Source organism: Plecotus auritus (assembly GCF_963455305.1).
Source record: "Plecotus auritus genome assembly, chromosome: 12".
Taxonomy (NCBI): Eukaryota; Metazoa; Chordata; class Mammalia; order Chiroptera; family Vespertilionidae; genus Plecotus; species Plecotus auritus.
Genome location: NC_137778.1, coordinates 32,069,716 through 32,089,299, shown reverse-complemented (window position 1 = coordinate 32,089,299; position 19,584 = coordinate 32,069,716). Strand labels below are relative to the sequence as shown.

The 19,584-nt window shown below is 39.2% G+C and overlaps 1 protein-coding gene across 2 annotated transcripts in view; it reads right to left on the bottom strand.

The window, feature by feature from the left end:
• SNX27 (sorting nexin 27) overlaps positions 1-19,584 on the bottom strand; it is a 56,719-nt gene that overhangs the window by 20,724 nt on the left and 16,411 nt on the right. For both annotated transcript variants that reach the window (XM_080647563.1, XM_080647564.1), the window contains exons 2-6: positions 13,161-13,392; positions 5,422-5,614; positions 3,830-3,894; positions 2,230-2,334; positions 569-647 (exon numbers count right to left, since the gene is read on the bottom strand). In XM_080647563.1, coding sequence (XP_080503689.1) covers positions 569-647; positions 2,230-2,334; positions 3,830-3,894; positions 5,422-5,614; positions 13,161-13,392 — 674 coding nt within the window. The remainder of the gene's footprint in view (positions 1-568; positions 648-2,229; positions 2,335-3,829; positions 3,895-5,421; positions 5,615-13,160; positions 13,393-19,584) is intronic.

Sequence of the window (19,584 nt, the reverse complement as noted above, 5' to 3'; positions counted from 1 at the left end):
CTTTTTGTAAGGCTGTTTCATTGGAATGTATTACTTTTGAACCTCTGATTTAAAGAACCTCATGAAAGTATCCCACTTCAACCCTGGGCGCAAGTAACTTATACTTACAAAAGAGGGAAGGATCAACAGTGACCAGATATCCTTTGACTTGGACTTAATGGGATTTGCCTGGTCTGCTTGTTGGAATCCATCCTAATAAACAGCATCTCCCCTGGTCTGCAAGTTCTTCTCTAGGCCAGTGGTCAGCAAACTGCGGCTCACGAGCCACATGCGACTCATGAGCCACGGTTTGCCGCTCTGTTGACTAATGAGTTTGCCGACCACTGACCTAGACTCTCGATTCCAGTAATTACAGGCTGTTGTTGTTCCTTGTGATTAAGCCCCTATCTCAGTGGTCGGCAAACTCATTAGTCAACAGAGTGGCAAACCGCGGCTCGTGAGTCGCCGCAGTTTGCCGACCACTGCTCTAGGAAAATAGTTTCAGCCTGACAGCTTCTGGGAGCTTCAGTCGACAGTATTAGAATAAAATACCCTCAAACAGAGCTTCATATCAGCCACAGGCACTTACCAAAGGAGTGGTTGATCACTTCAAATAAGGCAAAGTAATTCACGGTTGTACTGTCCATGCCAACCTTTGCTGCAATAGCCTGAAGTATAAATAGGACAGATTAGTTTCAAGAAAACTGAATCAGCCAGGCTGGCGTGGCTCAGTGGATGAGCGCTGACCTATGAGCCAGAAGTCACAGTTCGATTCCCAGTCAGGGCACATGCCTGGGGTTGTGGGCTTGATCCCCAATGGAGGGCATGCAGGAGGCAGCCAATCAATGATTCTGTCTCATCGTTGATGTTTCTATCTCCCTCCCTCTCCCTTCCTCTCTGAAATTAATAAAAATATATTTAAATTTTAAAAAGAAGACTTGAGCAGACATGAAGGAGCTTCCACTGGTCAAAGATGAAACAATTTGAATATCACAAAGGTAGTACATGCTACTGATTAAATCATGCTGTGTACCTAAAAACCCACACAATACTAAAAAATAAAATACCTCCTTGGACATCATTGGAATCAACTAAGGCACCATTCTGTACTCTGAAAATTGGCAATAAAAGGAAAGAAATATTTACCCCTCCCTTATCAAAAACTGTACTTCAGGATAACTAAATATCCATAGCTGATAAGAAAAAGTTCTTTACAGAATAAGTCTTGTTAATAAATGTGAAGATATGAGAGAATTAGAAAATCAACACTTTACAACCCTTAATGAAACAACAGATTAAGGGAGCAATCATCGGTGATACACTCATTTGAGAAAAGATCAATGGAGAACTTTACAAAGGAGAAGCAATATGAAGAATACAGCACCGATTATGAAGTGTTCTTATCAAAATAGCTGAACCTGAATCTAATCAAGCCTCCAGAGAAAACTTCCATCTATAAAAAATATAAGGCGAGAGAGAGCAAGACATACTAAATGACACAAATACATACAAGAAACAAACAAACAGATAAACTCAGAAAGTGGGACATTCCACAGGACACAGACCCAATTTCTGAAATTACACAATGACATGGAAAAAAAGTTGGAGAAGGGAAGACAGAATGCTCTTTTTAAAACAAACATAAAAATCAAATGTGATATAAAGACCTTATTTAGATTCAGATTTTAACCAACCAACTATAAAAAATCATTTTTTCGATAATTGGGAAAATTTGATTGTCGATTTGTTATTAGTTAATATCAAGGAAATACTGTTAATTTTTTAGGTTTGATAATGGCTTTGTGGTTATGTAGGAAGAATGTCTATATTTTATAGAGATGTATACTAAAATACACACAGGTCCAATAACATGGAATTTGGTTTAAAATATTCCAACAAAGGTGGGGAAAGGATATATAGTGCAAATGTGGAAGAATCTTGATGACGATTAAGTGAGTGATGAACAGATAGAGGTTCATTGTCCTATTCTGTTTTCATGTGCGTTATAAAGTTTTCTTACAATTAAAAGGGGCAAGGGGACTAATCAGAATCACTACTACCTGGGATACCTTTCTTTCAAGGAGGACAAAGTAATTTCACATTAACATAACAACATCAACAACAGTAGCTAACATTTAATAAACTTATGTGCTAGATACTCAATCACTTTATATGTATTAACTAATTTAATCCATCTTCCTTAGCTTTGAAACATGCAATGTCAAGTCTACTGTCTCAAGTTTACTTTACCTGATATACTTGGTCTGTAGTACTGTTCTTTTTAACCCTGACTGTAACTGTTGTTCCATCTGGTAAAGCTACTCGCAGCTCTACGTCAGACACACCATTGTAGTTCTGGGGAGAAAGACACAAAAAAAGAATGTATGACCCAGTATATCCTCATTCTCCTTGTAACATGCAAGCTAAACAACAACTTAACGTGTGATAGAGAGTAAGTGAGTTTCAATGAAAAGGGGAGAAAAGACACCTTATAAGTCAATACATTTATAAGCCATTAAGCTGACTTTAGAGTGTAGCAGCAGTTAACCTTTAAGATGAACAGGGAGAAAAGAAATATGTTGAAGTCATGTTCACATTTTAATACAGAAAACTCATGTGAAACAGACTAGGTCAAACACAGATGAGATTTTTCGCTTATTTTCAAACATTCAGAACTCACAAATAAGAAGACAACTGAAAGCTGTAGTTTCAACCAATATTCTCTGATTTTATATGGTTAGGCATGTTAGAGTGGCTCAGGAAGTACCATAAATTCCTTTCTGAATCCTGAAATAATGACACCTTTGAAAGGAAATTGATGAAACTCAGGAATATGAGTTAGTCTGATGCCCAATCTTCTTCTAGCCAAGAGCAAACAATACTTATTCTCCTTAATTTCAAAGAAATCATTCACTCTCACTGGTTTTGATGATTAACACATTCCTTAACAGATTTCTGACCTTGTCATTTTTATTAGAGAAACAACTATGTAAGAACAAGTTCATCTTCATTTACCATTAAAAAAAAAAAGTACTATTTATTGCCTAAACCATCCTAAACATTACTTTGTTATAAGCCCTTGTCTGTAATAAACTTAAAATCTAATTGGGAAAATAAAATATAAACATATAAAATAATCAGTGGATACCACACTACTTAATACAGTAATATTACATATTCATTCTTTTATCAGTTAATATTTATGAAGCACCTACAATATGCCTGACACTGTGATAAGACACTGGTAATATAAAGATGATCAAGATTTAGCTCTTGTTCTGGAGAACTCATGTATAGCATGGTGACCACAGTTAACAATACTGTATTGTATACTGAAATTTGCTAAAATTTGTACATAAGTGCTCGCACCACAAAAGGAAGAAATAAAGGAGCAACCAGGTGATAAATACGTTAATTACTTTGATTATGGTGATCATCACAATGTACACATACATCAAAACATCAAGTTGTATACCTCAAATATATACAATTCCTATTTGTCAATTACACCTCAATAAAGCTAAAAAACGATTTAACTCTTACCTACAGGTGGCTCACACTAAAAAATATAAACAGTCTGAACATATATATAAAAATTAGAGAATGAGAGATTCCAACAACGTGTTAATATGTACTGACTGCAAAAGTTCTTGGTGGAATGAAAAATCGATGACTTCAATAACAGGGAAAGCTTCCAAGAGAAGGTGGACCTAGCACTAGGTCTTGAAGGATAAGCAGGACACGTAGAAAAAGATTGAAAAATAGGCATTCTCCATAGTCGATATCTTTAATTTGTTTCTCCCACAATGAGCCAAGAGGGTAAACAGTCACTGTAGAAGTAGTCATTTACCTCGTCCGATTCGGACAGGAATTCCTGCATGATGTCACTCTCACCAATGACTCGTATTGAGCACACTGCAGAGAACAAAGATAGAATCTGCCATGAGGCTCTAAAATCAAGAATATGAAGTCAAGTACATATCAAGGTTTAAGTGCAAATCATTAGTACCAGGCAATGCTGAGGTAGTATGTCATCCCTAACATATGATATTTTAAGACACAAGAAGCATTCATATCAATATGAACTAGGACAGAGGAGTAATAGAATGTACAAAAATGTAGCTTGCTAAAAATATTCAACAGCCAAAGGAAGTCACCCCAAAAAAGGGAAATAAAAGTTCAGCAAATCTAACTTCGTAGTCTTGTGTGAACTATCAACAAGCTAGACAACAGAGCAAGAGGAAGGTCAGTTAGAAATAAAAACGGACATACAAAAGGAAAGATACCTACTTGGCCTAGGAACAGGCTAGCTAGAGAATCATAAACATTTAAAGCCATTTTGGGGGAAATGAGTAGGAAATTAAGTATTAAGCTGAGCACATCCTGTCACCTCACTAATTTGAGCTTCAAAACAACAACAACAAAAAAGGAGGGAAGGAAAAAGGAAAGCAGGCAGGTGGATAGCTAATCGTCTAAATCTAAGAAAGTTAATTTCCTGACACTCTCATGAGGATGGCAAATTACACTGATGATTTTACTTCATTTTATTTAAAAAAATTGTACCATTTCTCATTTCCCCAAGGGCTGTGTTTAGAGGCCATTCCATGCCAGAAAAAAAGCTAAAAACAACTGAGGAGGTTTCACTACGTCTACAGGGAAAGTAATTTTTCTTCAGGGATAAAGCTCTCTCCCAAAGTTAAAAAAAAATTTCAACTAGGTCAGTTAGTTCTTACTCAAGGACACAAGGACACAGAATTACAAAATGCCACGTAAGACCATTATTCTATTAAATTCGTATTTTCAAGAAAAGCCTGTTGCTCAGCTAGCAAAGTATGTTAACTCTATAATGTAGTGAAGCAAAAAAATGAACTATTTTAGGGGGAGATCTGTGTCCTTTCCCCCAACTTTCTAGATAAGCAAATGCTTCAGTATCTACATCCACAAACTCCTTATGTACTGCTTGGAAGTCCTAAGACAACAAATAAGTTTCAATACTTCTACCTATAACCTGCTTAGGACAAGGGGACTTTAGGTTATCTACAACTCAGCCAACCTATCTCTGGACACATGTCAGAGGAATGTGGAATTTTCAAGGAGGATATGCCAGTGATACTGCCCACTTAGCTCCCAAATCAATTCAGCATGCTGTTGAGTCAGTTTGTGTGTGTTTGCTGGCAAATAATATAACCCTATAAATAGAGGTCCTAATCAAAACTAATTATGCATTTTTTCTGTTATGTGTTCATTGAGTCAATAAAATAGGCTATTAATCGCTGTACTGGACATTCAGTCTAAGCTCAGATCATCCAACACCTATAGTCAGAAACTTGACTTACTTTCACTACTGTGTTTCATGAAACTTAGCTATGCAGTTTAAGAGTTGCAACATATACCTAGACCCTATATCTACTCAAGACAGTAGAGTTTAACAGGCTGGCTTACCTTTTTCTAGATATTCTTCCAACCCTCGTCGTCGGGCATCTAATTGCTGTTCTGATAAAGAGAATGGCCACTTCCCCGGAAGTCGAGGAAATGTAAAGTTGGCAAACTCTCGCTTCAGGTTTTGGTGTAGGATGGCAAACTCCCGGTACCGCTTAGAACACAGCTGCCTCCCTGCCATGTAAACATTGTATACCTGGTGAGGAGAAGAACAAAAAAAAGCCTATTTAATACAAATTAAATCACAGAATCATCAACAGTCAGGCTCAGATTGATATTGGTGAGGTATGCATCTAACAGAGAATATGTTCAAGGTCACTGTAAAATTAAGACTTATTTTTAATAAACATGCCAGAAATTATATGTATAAAAGAGGACTACTCCCTTCAAAGGGACCATGATTTTATTTTTGCTATTAAAATGACCTCCAACACACTGTTTTAAATATCTTCAAAGGTAATTATCAGCTTTAAGGGTAGATTTTATTTTCAAAAAGTTAAAAGTCATTTGAAGTGACACAAACACAAACACTCCCCATCAAACACTATGAATGAACAAGCATGCAAACTGTTCCTGTTAATTGTAAAGTATGCCACTGATATTTGTGTGTGGCCCAAACTTCCAAAGAAAAGGGCTAGCCCTAGCTGGTTTGGCTCAGTGGATAGAGCATTGGCCTGTGGACTGAAGGGTCCCAGGTTCAATTCCGGTCAAGGGAACATGCCCAGGTCGTGGGCTCGATCCCCAGTGGGGGGCATACAGGACACAACCGATCAATGATTATCACTGATGTTTCTCTCTCTCTCTGAAATCAGTAAAAATATAAAAAAGGAAAGGGCTAACAATGATGTAAGCAATAGTGGCTTTTTTGTTATCAAATATATTTTTTTTCAAAAATTTCTTTCCTGAAGTCAGATATACCTGGTTTTGATCCTCTGCCTTCCATCATTAAAACAGGGTTAATGAGAAATTAAAGAATAAGTGTACTCTAAGGACCCCCTTGTAATAATAAAGTTATAATCCTCATAAAGAAATTTTTGTCTATTGCTCACATGCCAAGTTTCTAGAACAGGACATCTGGCACATAGCAGGCACTCAGCAAATATTTGATAAAGAAATGAATGCATGCATGTGCAATTATTGAATATGTGTCCTTATAAAGGAAAGTGATGGGACATGTAATCAAAAATCATCAAATAATCCAAGTTACTTTGTATTCTTAGAACTTATAAATAATGCAGAGATAGGAATTTTAGTCCCAAATCACATTATAGCTTAGCAAAAGTCATTCAGAATTTTGAATGTATACAAAACAGGTCATCTATTCATGTAATCAAGAGTTAATCACTGGGCCCTGACCGATGCTGCTCAGTGATTAGTGTCGCCCTGTGCACCGAAGGGTCGCTGGTTCAAATCCCAATCAAGAGCACGTACCTGGGTTACAGGTTATATCCATGGTTCTAATCAGGGGCACATGTGGGAGGCAACCAATTGATATGTCTCTTTCACATGGATGTTTCTCTCTCTCCACACCCCCCCTTTTCCTCTCCCTCCCTCCCACCTACTCTCTCTAAAAACTCAATGGAAAAGGTATCCTCTGATGAGGATTAACAAAACAAACAAAAAAAGAGTTAATCACTGAGAATGTATAGCCTAAGCCTTTCCTTCAAGTTCAAGAACCTTCTCCATGTTTCTGTGATTTAGAAAGCATGAATTAAATGCAAAAATAAAATAATTTATTCATTCAACCCCCCCCCAACTCTCCCCTTATGATACCTCCCCAATTAAAAGTGAAGCCTCTAATCCAGGGGTGGGCAAACTTTTTGACTTGAGGGCCACAATGGGTTCTTAAACTGGACCAGAGGGCCGGAACAAAAGCATGGATGGAGTGTTTGTGTGAACTAATATAAATTCAAAGTAAAGGAGCGGAGGGGAGAGCAAGAGAACGGATAGAACAGCTGGATCCGGCCCTTGGGCCGTAGTTTGCCCATGGCTGCGTCTAATCACTGTCAAATAGCATGCAGGAATGTGTATGATCCTAATCAATGTGTTTTCTTCCTGTGATTATCACTCAAATTGGTAACTGATTGAAATGAATCCTACATATTACCAAGTATTGTCATCACAGCTCTCTAAAGCACAATAGCATTCCGCTTGTGCAGCCCTCTTGGAATCCTCCTCAGTTCACCCTGCATTTTAAGTGCTGCTGAGGAGTGAGTGGCATAGGTCTGGACTAAGGCTGGGCAGTCTCAGGGCTTCTCAGTGAGTTGCTTTGGGATAGGGCTATGCCCCCACACTTTCCAGGGAACCTCACGGGAGAGCCAATAGAAATACTGCCTTTACCCCAATCTCCAGCAGACCCAATCTCTGAGCTTCATAGGCTCCACCTGCCCGAGTACTAGGGGCTACTGAGGTCACAGAAAATCTGGAACAGACTCAGACCTGTGGCTCCAGGGCAAGGAAAAGGACCATCTTCCCATATGTCTGATCATCACTCCCCATCATGTGAAATCAGTAACCCCATCCTCCTGATTATTCCAGAGGCTCTTTCCAGGACTAGCCTTTTCAGTGTCTAAGCCTGGCAGCTGGCCAGCAGGGAGAGGCAAGCAGAGACAGAACCTTGGGACATTTGCTGACCTGCCCCTGGCCCTCTGCTGGTGAAAACCAGCCGTGGCACAGCGTAGTTTTTCCCAGGTGCAGCCAAGCCCAGCAGAGGCATTCACATACGGTGGATCCCTTATAGCTGAGGACAAGTTGCCGGGAGGCCAGGAACCTGCAGACCAAACGGCTGACTTTGGATAGCATCAGAGCAGGATCCAACACACTTCACTTTTTTATTTTTATTTTATTTTTTTGCTATTTGTCTTCTCTTTTCTTCTTTTTTTCCTTAATATTTCATATTTCTCTCTTTCCTTTTCTAATTCTGTTTTCTTCCCTTTTTGTTTTTTAGAATATTCCCCCTGGTTTTCTTTTCCTAATCTTTTCTTTTCTTTTTTTTTTTCTTCTTTCCCTTCATATATTTCCTCATTCTTTTTCCTTTTGACTTTTATTTTTTTTTCTTTTCTTACTCTTTTTGTTGCTGCTGTTGTTTTATTGTGGTTTTTTTGTTTTGTCTTGTTTTTGCTTTGTCTTGTTTTATTCTGTCAGTACCAGTACAACAAACTGCATGATGTGGTCAGAGTTGAGACTCACAGTCAGTAAGTCTTAGGGTTGATCCCACACAAAAATGTGCCAACAGCAATCAAGACCCAATTACAACAAGAGGGCCCACATAATCCACACAAAGGACATACCTAGAGCATCCAGCTCAGATCAAGAAGACTGCACCACTGGGTCCTATAGGACAACACTTACTACATAAGGACACCCCACAAAGACTAGGAGTCACAGCATTTCTATGTAATACATAGAAACAAACACAAAGAGACAGCAAAAATTGTGAGACAAAGAAACAACCCCCAAATGAAAGAAAAGGAGGAATCTACATAAAAAGAACTAAATGAAATGGAGGGCAAGCAATTTATCAGATATAGAGTTCAAAGTAATGGTTAGAAGGATGTTCAAAAAACTTAGTAAGAACTATAAGGAAACTTAGTGAGAACCACAGCAGTATGAAAAGGGAAATAGAAACCATGAATAAGAACCAGTTGGAAATGAAAAATACCATATCTGACATCAAAAATACACTGGAAGGAATTAACAGTAGATTGAATGAAGCACAGGATCGAATCAGTGGGTGTTTAAGTTTACCTTGGGATACAAGGTAAACTTAAACACCCAATGAAAGCAACAAAAAAACAAAAAAGAAACGAAAAGCAGGAGGACAGTTTAAGGGAACTTTGGGATACCATGAAACGTAATAACATCCACATCATAGGTGTACAAGAAGGAGAAGAAAGTGAGCAAAGAATAGAGAATACCTCAGTTGTAGGCTTGATACCTGGTCCTGGTCAGGACATGTGTGGAAGGCAACCAACTGATGTCTCTCTCTCTCTCACATTGATGTTTCTTTATTTCTCTCTATCTCTCCCCCTCCCTTCCATTGTCTCTAAAAAAAAAAAAAAAAAAAAATCAATGGGAAAAGTATCCTCAGGTGAAGATTAACCCAAAAAAAGAATCATAGATCTAAACATAAGAATAAAAACTATGGCCCTAACCGGTTTGGCTCAGTGGATGGAGCGTCAGCCTGCAGACTGAAGGGTCCCAGGTTCGATTCCGGTCAAGGGCATGTACCTGGGTTGCGGGCACATCCCCAGTAGGGGGCGTGCAGGAGGCAGCTGATCGATGTTTCTCTCTCATCGATGTTTCTAACTCTCTATTCCTCTCCCTTCCTCTCTGTAAAAAAATCAATAAAATATATTAAAAAAAAAAAAAGAATAAAAACTATGATGCAGCCACTTTGGAAAACCATCTGGCATTTCCTCGAAAGGTTAAATGTAAGACTTACCATATGACCCAGCAATTCTATTCCTAAATATATATCTAAGAGAAATAAAAACAGATATCCACACAAAAATATGTACATCATCTGACAAACAGATAAATCAAATGTGGTATATCCATACAATGGGAGTTTATTTGGCTGATACAAGCAACAACATGGATAAACCTTGAAAACACATATGATTTCATCTATATGAAATGTCTAGAACAGGCAAATCTATACAGACAAAAAGTAGATTAACAGTTACCTAGGGCTGGTGGGAATGGGAGGTATAGAGAATGATGGCTAAATGGTATGGAGTTTCTTTTTTAGGTGATAAAAATTTTCTAAAATTGACTGTGGTTATGGTTGCACAACTCTGTGAACATACTAAGAACTACTGAACTGTACAATAAAAATGGGTGAATTTATGGTATGTGAATCATACCTCAATAAAGTTATTACAAAAACAGAGAGCTAAAACTATAAAACCTTTACAAAAAGAACAAAAGATTTGTGCCCCTGGGTTAAGCAGACTTCTTAGAATACAAAAAGCATTATCCATAAATGAAAATAACTTATCAACTGGACAAACTGACAAAATTTAAAATCTATGTTCTTTGAAAGATACTATTAAAGATAAAATAAAAAGGCAAGCCACAGACTGGGTGAAATATTTCACAAAACCTCTACCTGCCTGATAAAAGACTTATATCCAAAATACATAAAAAACTCTTACAACGAAAAATAAGACAACCCAATTTTTCTAATTTCCGGTCAGAGCACATGCCCAGGTTACAGGCTTAATCCCCAGTGGGGAACATGCAGGAGGCAGCAATTAGTATTTCTTTCTCTCTCCCCCTCTGCCTTCTTCTCTTTCTAAAATCAATAAAAACATATTTAAAATAAATCTGGATAAAGGACCTGACTAGACACTTCTCCAAAGAGGACATAGAGCCAATATACATATGAAAAAATGCTTAACATCATTAATCATAAGAGAGATGCAAATTAATACAATGAGATATCACTGCACACCTGCCAGAATGACTACCATCAATAAATCAAAAACAACAAGTGCTAGAGAAGATATGGAGTAAAGGGAACCCAGTGTACTACTGGTGGCAATGCAGACTGGTACAGCTACTATGGAAAACAGTATGGAATTTCCTCAAAAAATTAAAAATGGAACTGCCTTTTGACCCAGTGATCCCATTTCTGGAAATATATCCTAAGAATCCCAAAACACCAATCAGGAAGAATGTCTGCACCTCTATGTTCATAGCAGTGTTTTTTACAACAGCCAAGATCTGGAAACAGCCCAAGTGCCCATCAGTAGATGAGTGGATAAAAAAGCTGTGGAATACTACACAGCTGTAAAAGGAAGGAACTCACCTTTTGTGACAGATGTGGGGATTATAATGCTAAGTAAAATAAGCCAGTCAGAGAAAGACAAATACTGTATCTCACTTATATGTGGAATCTAATGAACAAAATAAAATGATGAACAAAATAGTACCAGAATCATGGATACATGGTATAATCTGACAGATGTCAGAAGGGAGGTAGGTGGAGCAGACGTGATGAAAGAAGGTGAAGAGAATAGCCAAAAAACATATATGCATAGCCATGAACACAGACAACAGTGTGGTTAGGGCCAGAGAGAGGGAAGGGTGGGGTCTGGGTGGAGGAGGCAAAGAAGGATAATGGGAGACATATGTAATAGTGTCAACAATAAAAATTTTAAAAATAAAACAATTAGTAATATCCATCTTTCTCTGAAATCTACAGAGTTTCCCAAAGTCTTAGTTAATTCCCAAAAGGGTCTCAACATCCAAACTGCTCCACCTTAGGAACTGACCTTGATTTCTACTTCTTATAGCACTTGTAAGACACAAAACTCTAAATTTTGTGTGTATGCTTCTGAGAATACATAGACCAGGCTGGCATAAAATCTATGTGCTATCATCGAGCTAAATTGCAGATTAGTCAAACATTTGATCCTTCTGAAATTTTTTAGCTTCCTTGTTTTTCTCATCTCCCCACTAAAGAGAATGTACCATAAATATCTAGTGGCCCATTCCTATACAGGGGACAAATCTCAGTGTCAGAGATTGCAACTTCAGTTAGCAGGTCAGCTTTAAATACATGTAGATGTAGTCTGTATATATCTAACTGTACTCACTGCCTTTTTTTTTTTTTAATCCTCACCTGAAGATATGTTTTTATTGATTTTTAGAGAGGAAGGGAGAGAGGAAGAGAGAAACATCAATGTGAGAAACATCTATCGGTTGCCTCCCCATAAGCCTCGACAGGGGATTGAACCCACAACCTAGGCATGTGCCCAGACAGGAATCGGACCTGAACTTCTTTATGTATTGGATGACGTTCCAACCAACTGAGCCACTCAGCCAGGGCATTTTTTACAAAGGCAAATAAAGCATACTGCAACCACGGGAAAATTAGGTAGACTGGGCAATCAGCGGCAATTAGGTTTTGAAGAACAAACAAAGGCATTCAGGAAAGGGACTGGAATACATCACCCAGAATTCAAGATGGGCTTCCTGCATATCTACAACTGCAACAGAATGGAAATGGGTAAAATAACGCGCATGAATTGCATTCAGAATATAATTGGGACCTTGGGAAAAACCAGAGTTAATCATTCACACAGCTATCTCCAAAGAAAATGAAAAAGAACAAGGTCTGAAGAGAAATATAGCGCATTTGTAGGTTCTGAAGTGGACAAACTGAATTACCCAAATATTCTGGAGCACACCACTTTTTAAAATCAATCTTACTCTATAGCTCTACAGAGTCAACAGTGAGAGATATGGCAACCAAAAAAAAACTCAAACAAATAAAACTTAAAATTGAAGGGAATAAAATTCAATTATGCTTATGCAGAAATAGGACTCACCCTGGTCGGGTAGTTCAGTTAGTTAGGGCGCTGTCTCAATACACCAAGATTGTGGGTTCAATCCCCAGTCAGGGAACATACAAGAAGCAACCAATAAATGCATAAAAAGTGGAACAAATTGATATTTCTCTCCCTATCACCCTTCCCCTTTCTCTAAAAATCAATAAATTTTTAAAGAAGTATAAAAACAAAAAGAACTATAGGACTCTTCATTACCATAGCTCACCCCCTGCACAATAAATCAAGTTTAGTGTCTTTGATTTATGTGTAAACCCACCTTCCTGGTAGGCAAACGGACCTGTTGTAGTCACTTATTCTAGTGCTCTAATATATGTTCATATATGATAAGATTAGGGGAAACAAAAGCTACATGTTTGAGGGTCAAACTGGGCTGACACTCACCACAAACTTTTCACCATTCTGCTCCACATGTTTGTATGTGGGGACCGATATGGGCACTGCTTGCTTTTCTGTGTAATCATAAAATGATTGTCCCAACGAGTCGTCACTGGGATCTAGGTTATCTGCCTCATGAGGAGGTACGGACAACACTGTCAAGATCAATTCCTTCTCGCCTGCTCGGATCAGGTCCACCACCTGCTTGTGTGTTGCCCCCTCAACATTCACGCCGTTCCTAAGGGGAAAAAGGGAAAAAGACAATCCCATAAACCAGAAGGGTCCAAACACTTTGTAACTCCACCCTCCTGCCCCCACTCCAGTGTCACACAGAATGAACCATAAATTCAAAAGATTAATTTGGTTCCACAAAAGCTGTTTATGTTTTTATAGATCACTAGAGGCCTTGTGCACAAAATTCGTGCACTCGGCAGGGGGAGGGGGTCCCTCAGCCCAGCCTGTGCCCTCTTGCAGTCCGGGAGCCCTTAGGGGATGTCCTACTGACAACATCCAAGGGGAGCGGGCCTAAGCCGTAAGTGGAACATCCTTAGCGCTGCCGCGGAGGCGGGAGAGGCTCCCACCACCGCCGCTGCGCTTGCTAGCCAGGAGCCCGGCTTCTGGCTGAGTGGTGCTCCCCCTGTGGGAGCGCACTGACCACCAGAGGGCAGCTACTGCGTTGAGCATCTGCCCCCTGGTGGTCAGTGCACATCACAGCAACTGGTCGTTCTGCCGTTCGGTCAATTTGCATATTAGCCTTTTCGTATATAGGCTAATGTACTTATGGCAGGGGGTGGGGGATTGGAAACAGGTGAGAGAACCTACCCTTCCTCTATGCCAGAATCCCACACACAGCTTCAGGAAAACAAATGGAAAAGGGTGAAGCTGAGGAGAAAACAAAGCTTTTAAAGCTTGAGAGTCCAATACCCTATCATATATATGATACAAAGTGGCTTTTAATAATTCTGCCCTTTGAACTGTATTTTGTCCTTTTTAAACATCCTAGAAATTATGTTGAAAGGAATTTTCCACCAAATGCATTCTCTTAATTTGTAAAGACTCAAAAAGTATGGCTTAAGATAATACTTTTACATTTATATCTGACTTCCCCCCATATCTTCAGATTAGTCAACTTAATTTTCCTTTATGACAAGTTTCATTACCTTGGGACTTAAATGGTTTATGTCTTCATACACATTAGTTTTTTAAAAGGCATTGTGATAATCCCTCTAAAGTTAAATTATCTGATCTAACTTCTTTTGTTCTCCCAATCACTTCTATTAATCTCAGAGTTCTATCTACTAATTTTCTGCTCTGTGCTAGCTCACTTAAAGCCCTGTGTTCTTAGGTCACACTAAAAAATATACATCTAAGGCTACATAGTAAATCAACCTACTCATTCTCCTTCCTATTTCACTGTTTAAAATGGCTGAAACTAGGAAAAGTATGAGGTTTGGAAGAACAATAATTTCGTCAAGAAAGATGCTGAGTCTCACAAAACTCACTCAGCAAACCGAACTACCTTCCCAGAATGCTGACCCAGCCTGCTGTCTCAGCAAAAACCATTAGGCAGCTGGCTGGCCCAGAAGTTCCCTCCATGGCTATCCCAAGAGAGTTCAGAAATACATACCTGGCCTTTAGTCAATTTGATAAAATCTTACTACCCTTTAAACTTTTTCAGTCCTGTTCCAAACCATTACAATTTTACCTTCCTGAAAATGATGCTAAGTTTAGTAATAAGTGTTCTACAAACTTTTCAATCACTGGAATTGTCTCTGTCAGAATCTTGTATCCGAAACATCCATTTATATAAACAGAACAGACAGATCACCCAGCTAGCCTCCTTCCTTATTTTGGGTATAACAATTTAGCTAGTAAAATTCAGCACTCTTGACATTGCACAACCTAAATAACTTACACACACACACACACACACACACACACACACACACACAAACACACACAGTAATTTTACAACTAGCTAGCTCTCCAAGAAAATAAAGAGCCCCTTCCACTGATGGAAATTTGTACTTTTAAAATTCAGGTCAGATCAGACTGATGACCAGGTAAAAATGGTCAACTCTGACTAGAGGGAGGGATAAAATAAAAAGAAAATGGGCTTTGGAGCTAGATCTACAAATCCCAACTCTGCCTTTTAGTATCAGAATTGGTCTTGATAAAGTTATTTAACCGTTTTTAGTGTTGCTTTCCGCATCTGTAAAATGGGAACAATAATAAGTCCATAACAGCGTCGTTGTGAGGATTAACACGTAATAAAGTATAACTTGCCTGAACACTCATATCAGAAGGTAAAAAAAGGAAAGAAGTACTATGTACCTGTTGGTTATGAAGAGATTTTGGTTAAAGAAGAAATGGAAACCTAAGTAAAGTTAGGGATTGGCAAAAGATTTCATCTATATCTTTGGCCTTAGTAGAGGTTCTGAGAAAATGTTTTGCTGGTAGAATAAAATTGAAAAAACAAAAGTTGGAAATCAATATAGAGAACTTCATCTATCCCTAGGAATCTTATCTAGTGCATAATACCCTTGTTAGTTTGAAAAAAAAAAAAAAAAAAAAAGGTGAGGAACACTAATACTTTGAGATGGAACAAAATACCATGGATACTAAAACAAGACTTTTATATTGCCCTAACCGGTTTGGCTCAATGGATAGAGCATCAGCCTGCGGACTGAAGGGTCCCAGGTTCGAATCCAGTCAAGGGCATGTACCCTGGTTGCGGGCATATCCCCAGTAGGGGGTGTGCAGGAGGCAGCTGATCAATGTTTCTCTCTCAACGATGTTTCTAATTCTCGATCCTTCTCCTTTTCTCTCTGTAAAAAATCAATAAAATATATATATATAAAAGACTTTTATATTAATGCAATTTTATGAGCTGCATATTTGTGTGTGTGGGGGGGAAGTTTAAGAATTGATGCTCAGCCGAAACCGGTTTGGCTCAGTGGATAGAGCGTCAGCCTGCGGACTGAAGGGTCCCGGGTTCGATTCCGGTCAAGGACATGTACCTTGGTTGCGGGCACATCCCCAGTGGGAGGTGTGCAGGAGGCAGCTGATCGATGTTTCTCTCTCATCGATGTTTCTAGCTCTCTATCCCTCTCCCTTCCTCTCTGTAAAATATCAATAAAATATATTTAAAAAAAAAAAAAAAAAAAGAATTGATGCTCAAATCTTACTTTTCAGCTAATTTTTTCTGTTAAAGAATTTTTAATTTGGGGGACTCTGTTGATAGGCTTGGAGGGGTCAGTGAACACCTACAAAATTTATATGTAAAATTGTATTTCTGTGCATATACATGTTTTTCCCCTGGGGAGAGGGCCCACAGCTTTCATCAGCTTCAAAAGGGAGAAACGTTGAAAACTATTGCTTCCAATGCACCTCCACCCATTCAGTTTACAAGTTAGAATACATTCCTCCTTGGGTCACTCACAGAAACAAGCCCCCAAAATCATCACAGAATCTTAAGTGAAGCTTACTTCAAGAGCAGCCACGGGAAGAAAATCCAAGATGGCGGCATAGGTAAGCACCTAAACTGCTGCCTCGCACAACAATTTCAAAACTACAACTAAAAGACAGAACGGACACCATCCAGAACCACAGGAAAGCTGGCTGAGTGAAAATTCTACAACTAGAAGGAAAGAGAAAAGCTCACAGAGAATTGGAGGTACGGCAAAGGGTCTTTGTGCACGCAGAGAGGAAGGGCGGCTGAGAGCCTGGCTGACTTTCTCTGGCGGAAGGGGGAAGGAAGCCCCTGACCGCACTGAACCCCAGTTCTGACTGCACTGAACCCCAGTTCCAGGCGAGCCCCTGGGGACCCACGCTCTTGTGGGGGGAATCTGGACTCAAGGGCGGAGACTCAGGAGCCGGGGAAGGCAGAGGTCTGAAGGCGCGCGCGTGCGCGCAAGGGCAAGGCTGACTGGAAGCCAAGACTGTCTGCTCCGCCCTGAGACTCCACCCCACCCAAGCTGAGCACAGAGGCTATTGCAATTTGGCAAGTCTAATCCTATAAGGCTGTCTCCAGCACCGAACTTCTCCCAGCGTAGACACAGCTGATCCTTACAGCCAACTGGCCTGGAGGTCAATTCCTCCCAGTGATACCAACAACAATCAAGACTTAATTACAACAAGGCTGTACACACAGTCCACAAAGGGGTGCACCAAGAGTGTCCACCTCAGGTTAACTGGGGAGGCCGACCCACTGGGCCATATAGGAAACCTAGCACACAAATCTACCCTACCAACTCAGGGAAGCAGTGAAAATGGGACGTCAAAGAAACAGATCACAAACGAAAGAAATGGAGGAAAACAAACGACTGGATATAGAATTCAAAACCACGGTTATAAGGCTTTTCAAGAATATCCTAGAAAAGGCCGATAAATATAATGAGACCCTTGAAGATATGAAAAAGGACCAACTAGAAATTAAACATACACTGACTGAAATAAAAAATATTATACAGAGACCCAAAAACAGACTAGAGGAACACAAGAATCAAGTCAAAGAATTGAAATACAAAGAAGCAAAAAACACTCAACTGAAAAAGCAAAAAGCAAAAAAAAAAAATCCAAAAAGTTGAAGATAGTGTAAGAAGACTCTGGGACAACTTCAAGCATACCAACATCCGAATTATGGGGGTGCCAGAAGAAGAGAGAGAGCAAGATACTGAAAACCTATTGGAAGAAATAATGACCGAAAACTTCCCCCACCTGGTGAAAGAAATAGACTTACAAGTCCAGGAAGCGCAGAGAACCCCAAACCAAAAGAACCCAAAGAGGACCACACCAAGACACATCATAATTAAAATGCCAAGAGCAAAAGACAAAGAGAGAATCTTAAAAGCAGCAAGAGAAAAACAGTTAATTACCTACAAGGGAGCACCCATACGACTGTCAGCTGATTTCTCAACAGAAACTATGCAGGCCAGACGGGAGTGGCAAGAAATTTTCAATGTGATGAATAGCAAGAACCTACAACCAAGATTACTCTACCCAGCAAAGCTATCATTCAGAATTGAAGGGCAGATAAAGAGCTTCACAGATAAGAAAAAGCTAAAGGAGTTCATCACCACCAAACCAGTATTATATGAAATGCTGAAAGGTATTCTTAAAGAAGAGGAAGAAGAAAAAAGTAAAGATAAAAATCATGAACAACAAATACATATCTATCAACAAGTGAACCTAAAAATCAAGTGAATTAAAAACCTGAGGAACAGAATAACCTGGTAAATATAATAGAATCAGGGGCATAGAAAGGGAGTGGACTGATAATTCTCAGGGGGAAAGGGGTATGGGGGGTTCAGGAAGGGACTGGACAAATATCATACACCTATGGATGAGGACAGTGGGGGGGAGGTAAGGGCAGAAGGTGGGGTGGGAACCGGGTGGAGGGGAGCTATGGAGGGAAAAAGGAGAAACAATTGTAATAATCTGAATAAAGATTTTTTTTTTTAAAAAAGAGCAGCCATGGGAGTAAGGGAGCTTGCTTACATTTCACTTCTTAGTAAGACCACGCTTCAAATTAGCTATAATCCAAAAAACCTCTTTTAAAAAGAAGGGAAAAGCCGAAACCGGATTGGCTCAGTGGATAGAGCGTCGGCCTGCGGACTAAAGGGTCCCGGGTTCGATTCTGGTCAAGGGCATGTACCTTGGTTGCAGGCACATCCCCAGTGGGGGTTGTGCAGGAGGCAGCTGATTGATGTTTCTCTCTCATCGATGTTTCTAGCTCTCTATCCCTCTTCTTTCCTCTCTGTAAAATATCAATAAAATATATAAAAAATAAATGAATAAAAAGAAGGGGAAAAAGATGAAAGAAAAGACTACCACTGTCACATTCTAAACACACTTGCTAGTATTTATTTGGTGCAACTAAAGAAGGAAAGCTGTATATTCCATGATTTAATATAAAAATCTGGAAATCATTTCATTCTTCAGAGAATGAAATGAAGTCAGTAAAAACCCCAGGATGTCTGATTTCATAAAGGGCCCTCCCTCCTCAAGAATCAAGAGGCCTTCAGTCATAAAAATGTTTATATGACATCCTCTTTTTCCACAGGAATGCTACTGCACCAGGCTCAAACTAGGTGGGGCCCAATGAACAATTCCGAAGGCATAAATGAATGTAAGCTAGAAAGTCTGCAGTAAAGGGAATTTTCAGCAACACAGACTTCTGGTTCAAAGCATAGGTTTTTGGAGTCAGACTGGCTAGTTTACCATTTAACAGATAAGACATTATTCAATCTCACTAATCCTTGATTTCCTAGTCCATAAAATGGGGTTAATAATACCTAGAGCTATCAGAGTTGTTGTGAGAACTAAAATGCGATGAAGCTAGAACATGGTAAACACTTCATAAATAATAGCTACTCATGTGATGGCATTTGTATCACTTGTGCAAGCAAGTTAGGTAGTATTTTGGCCT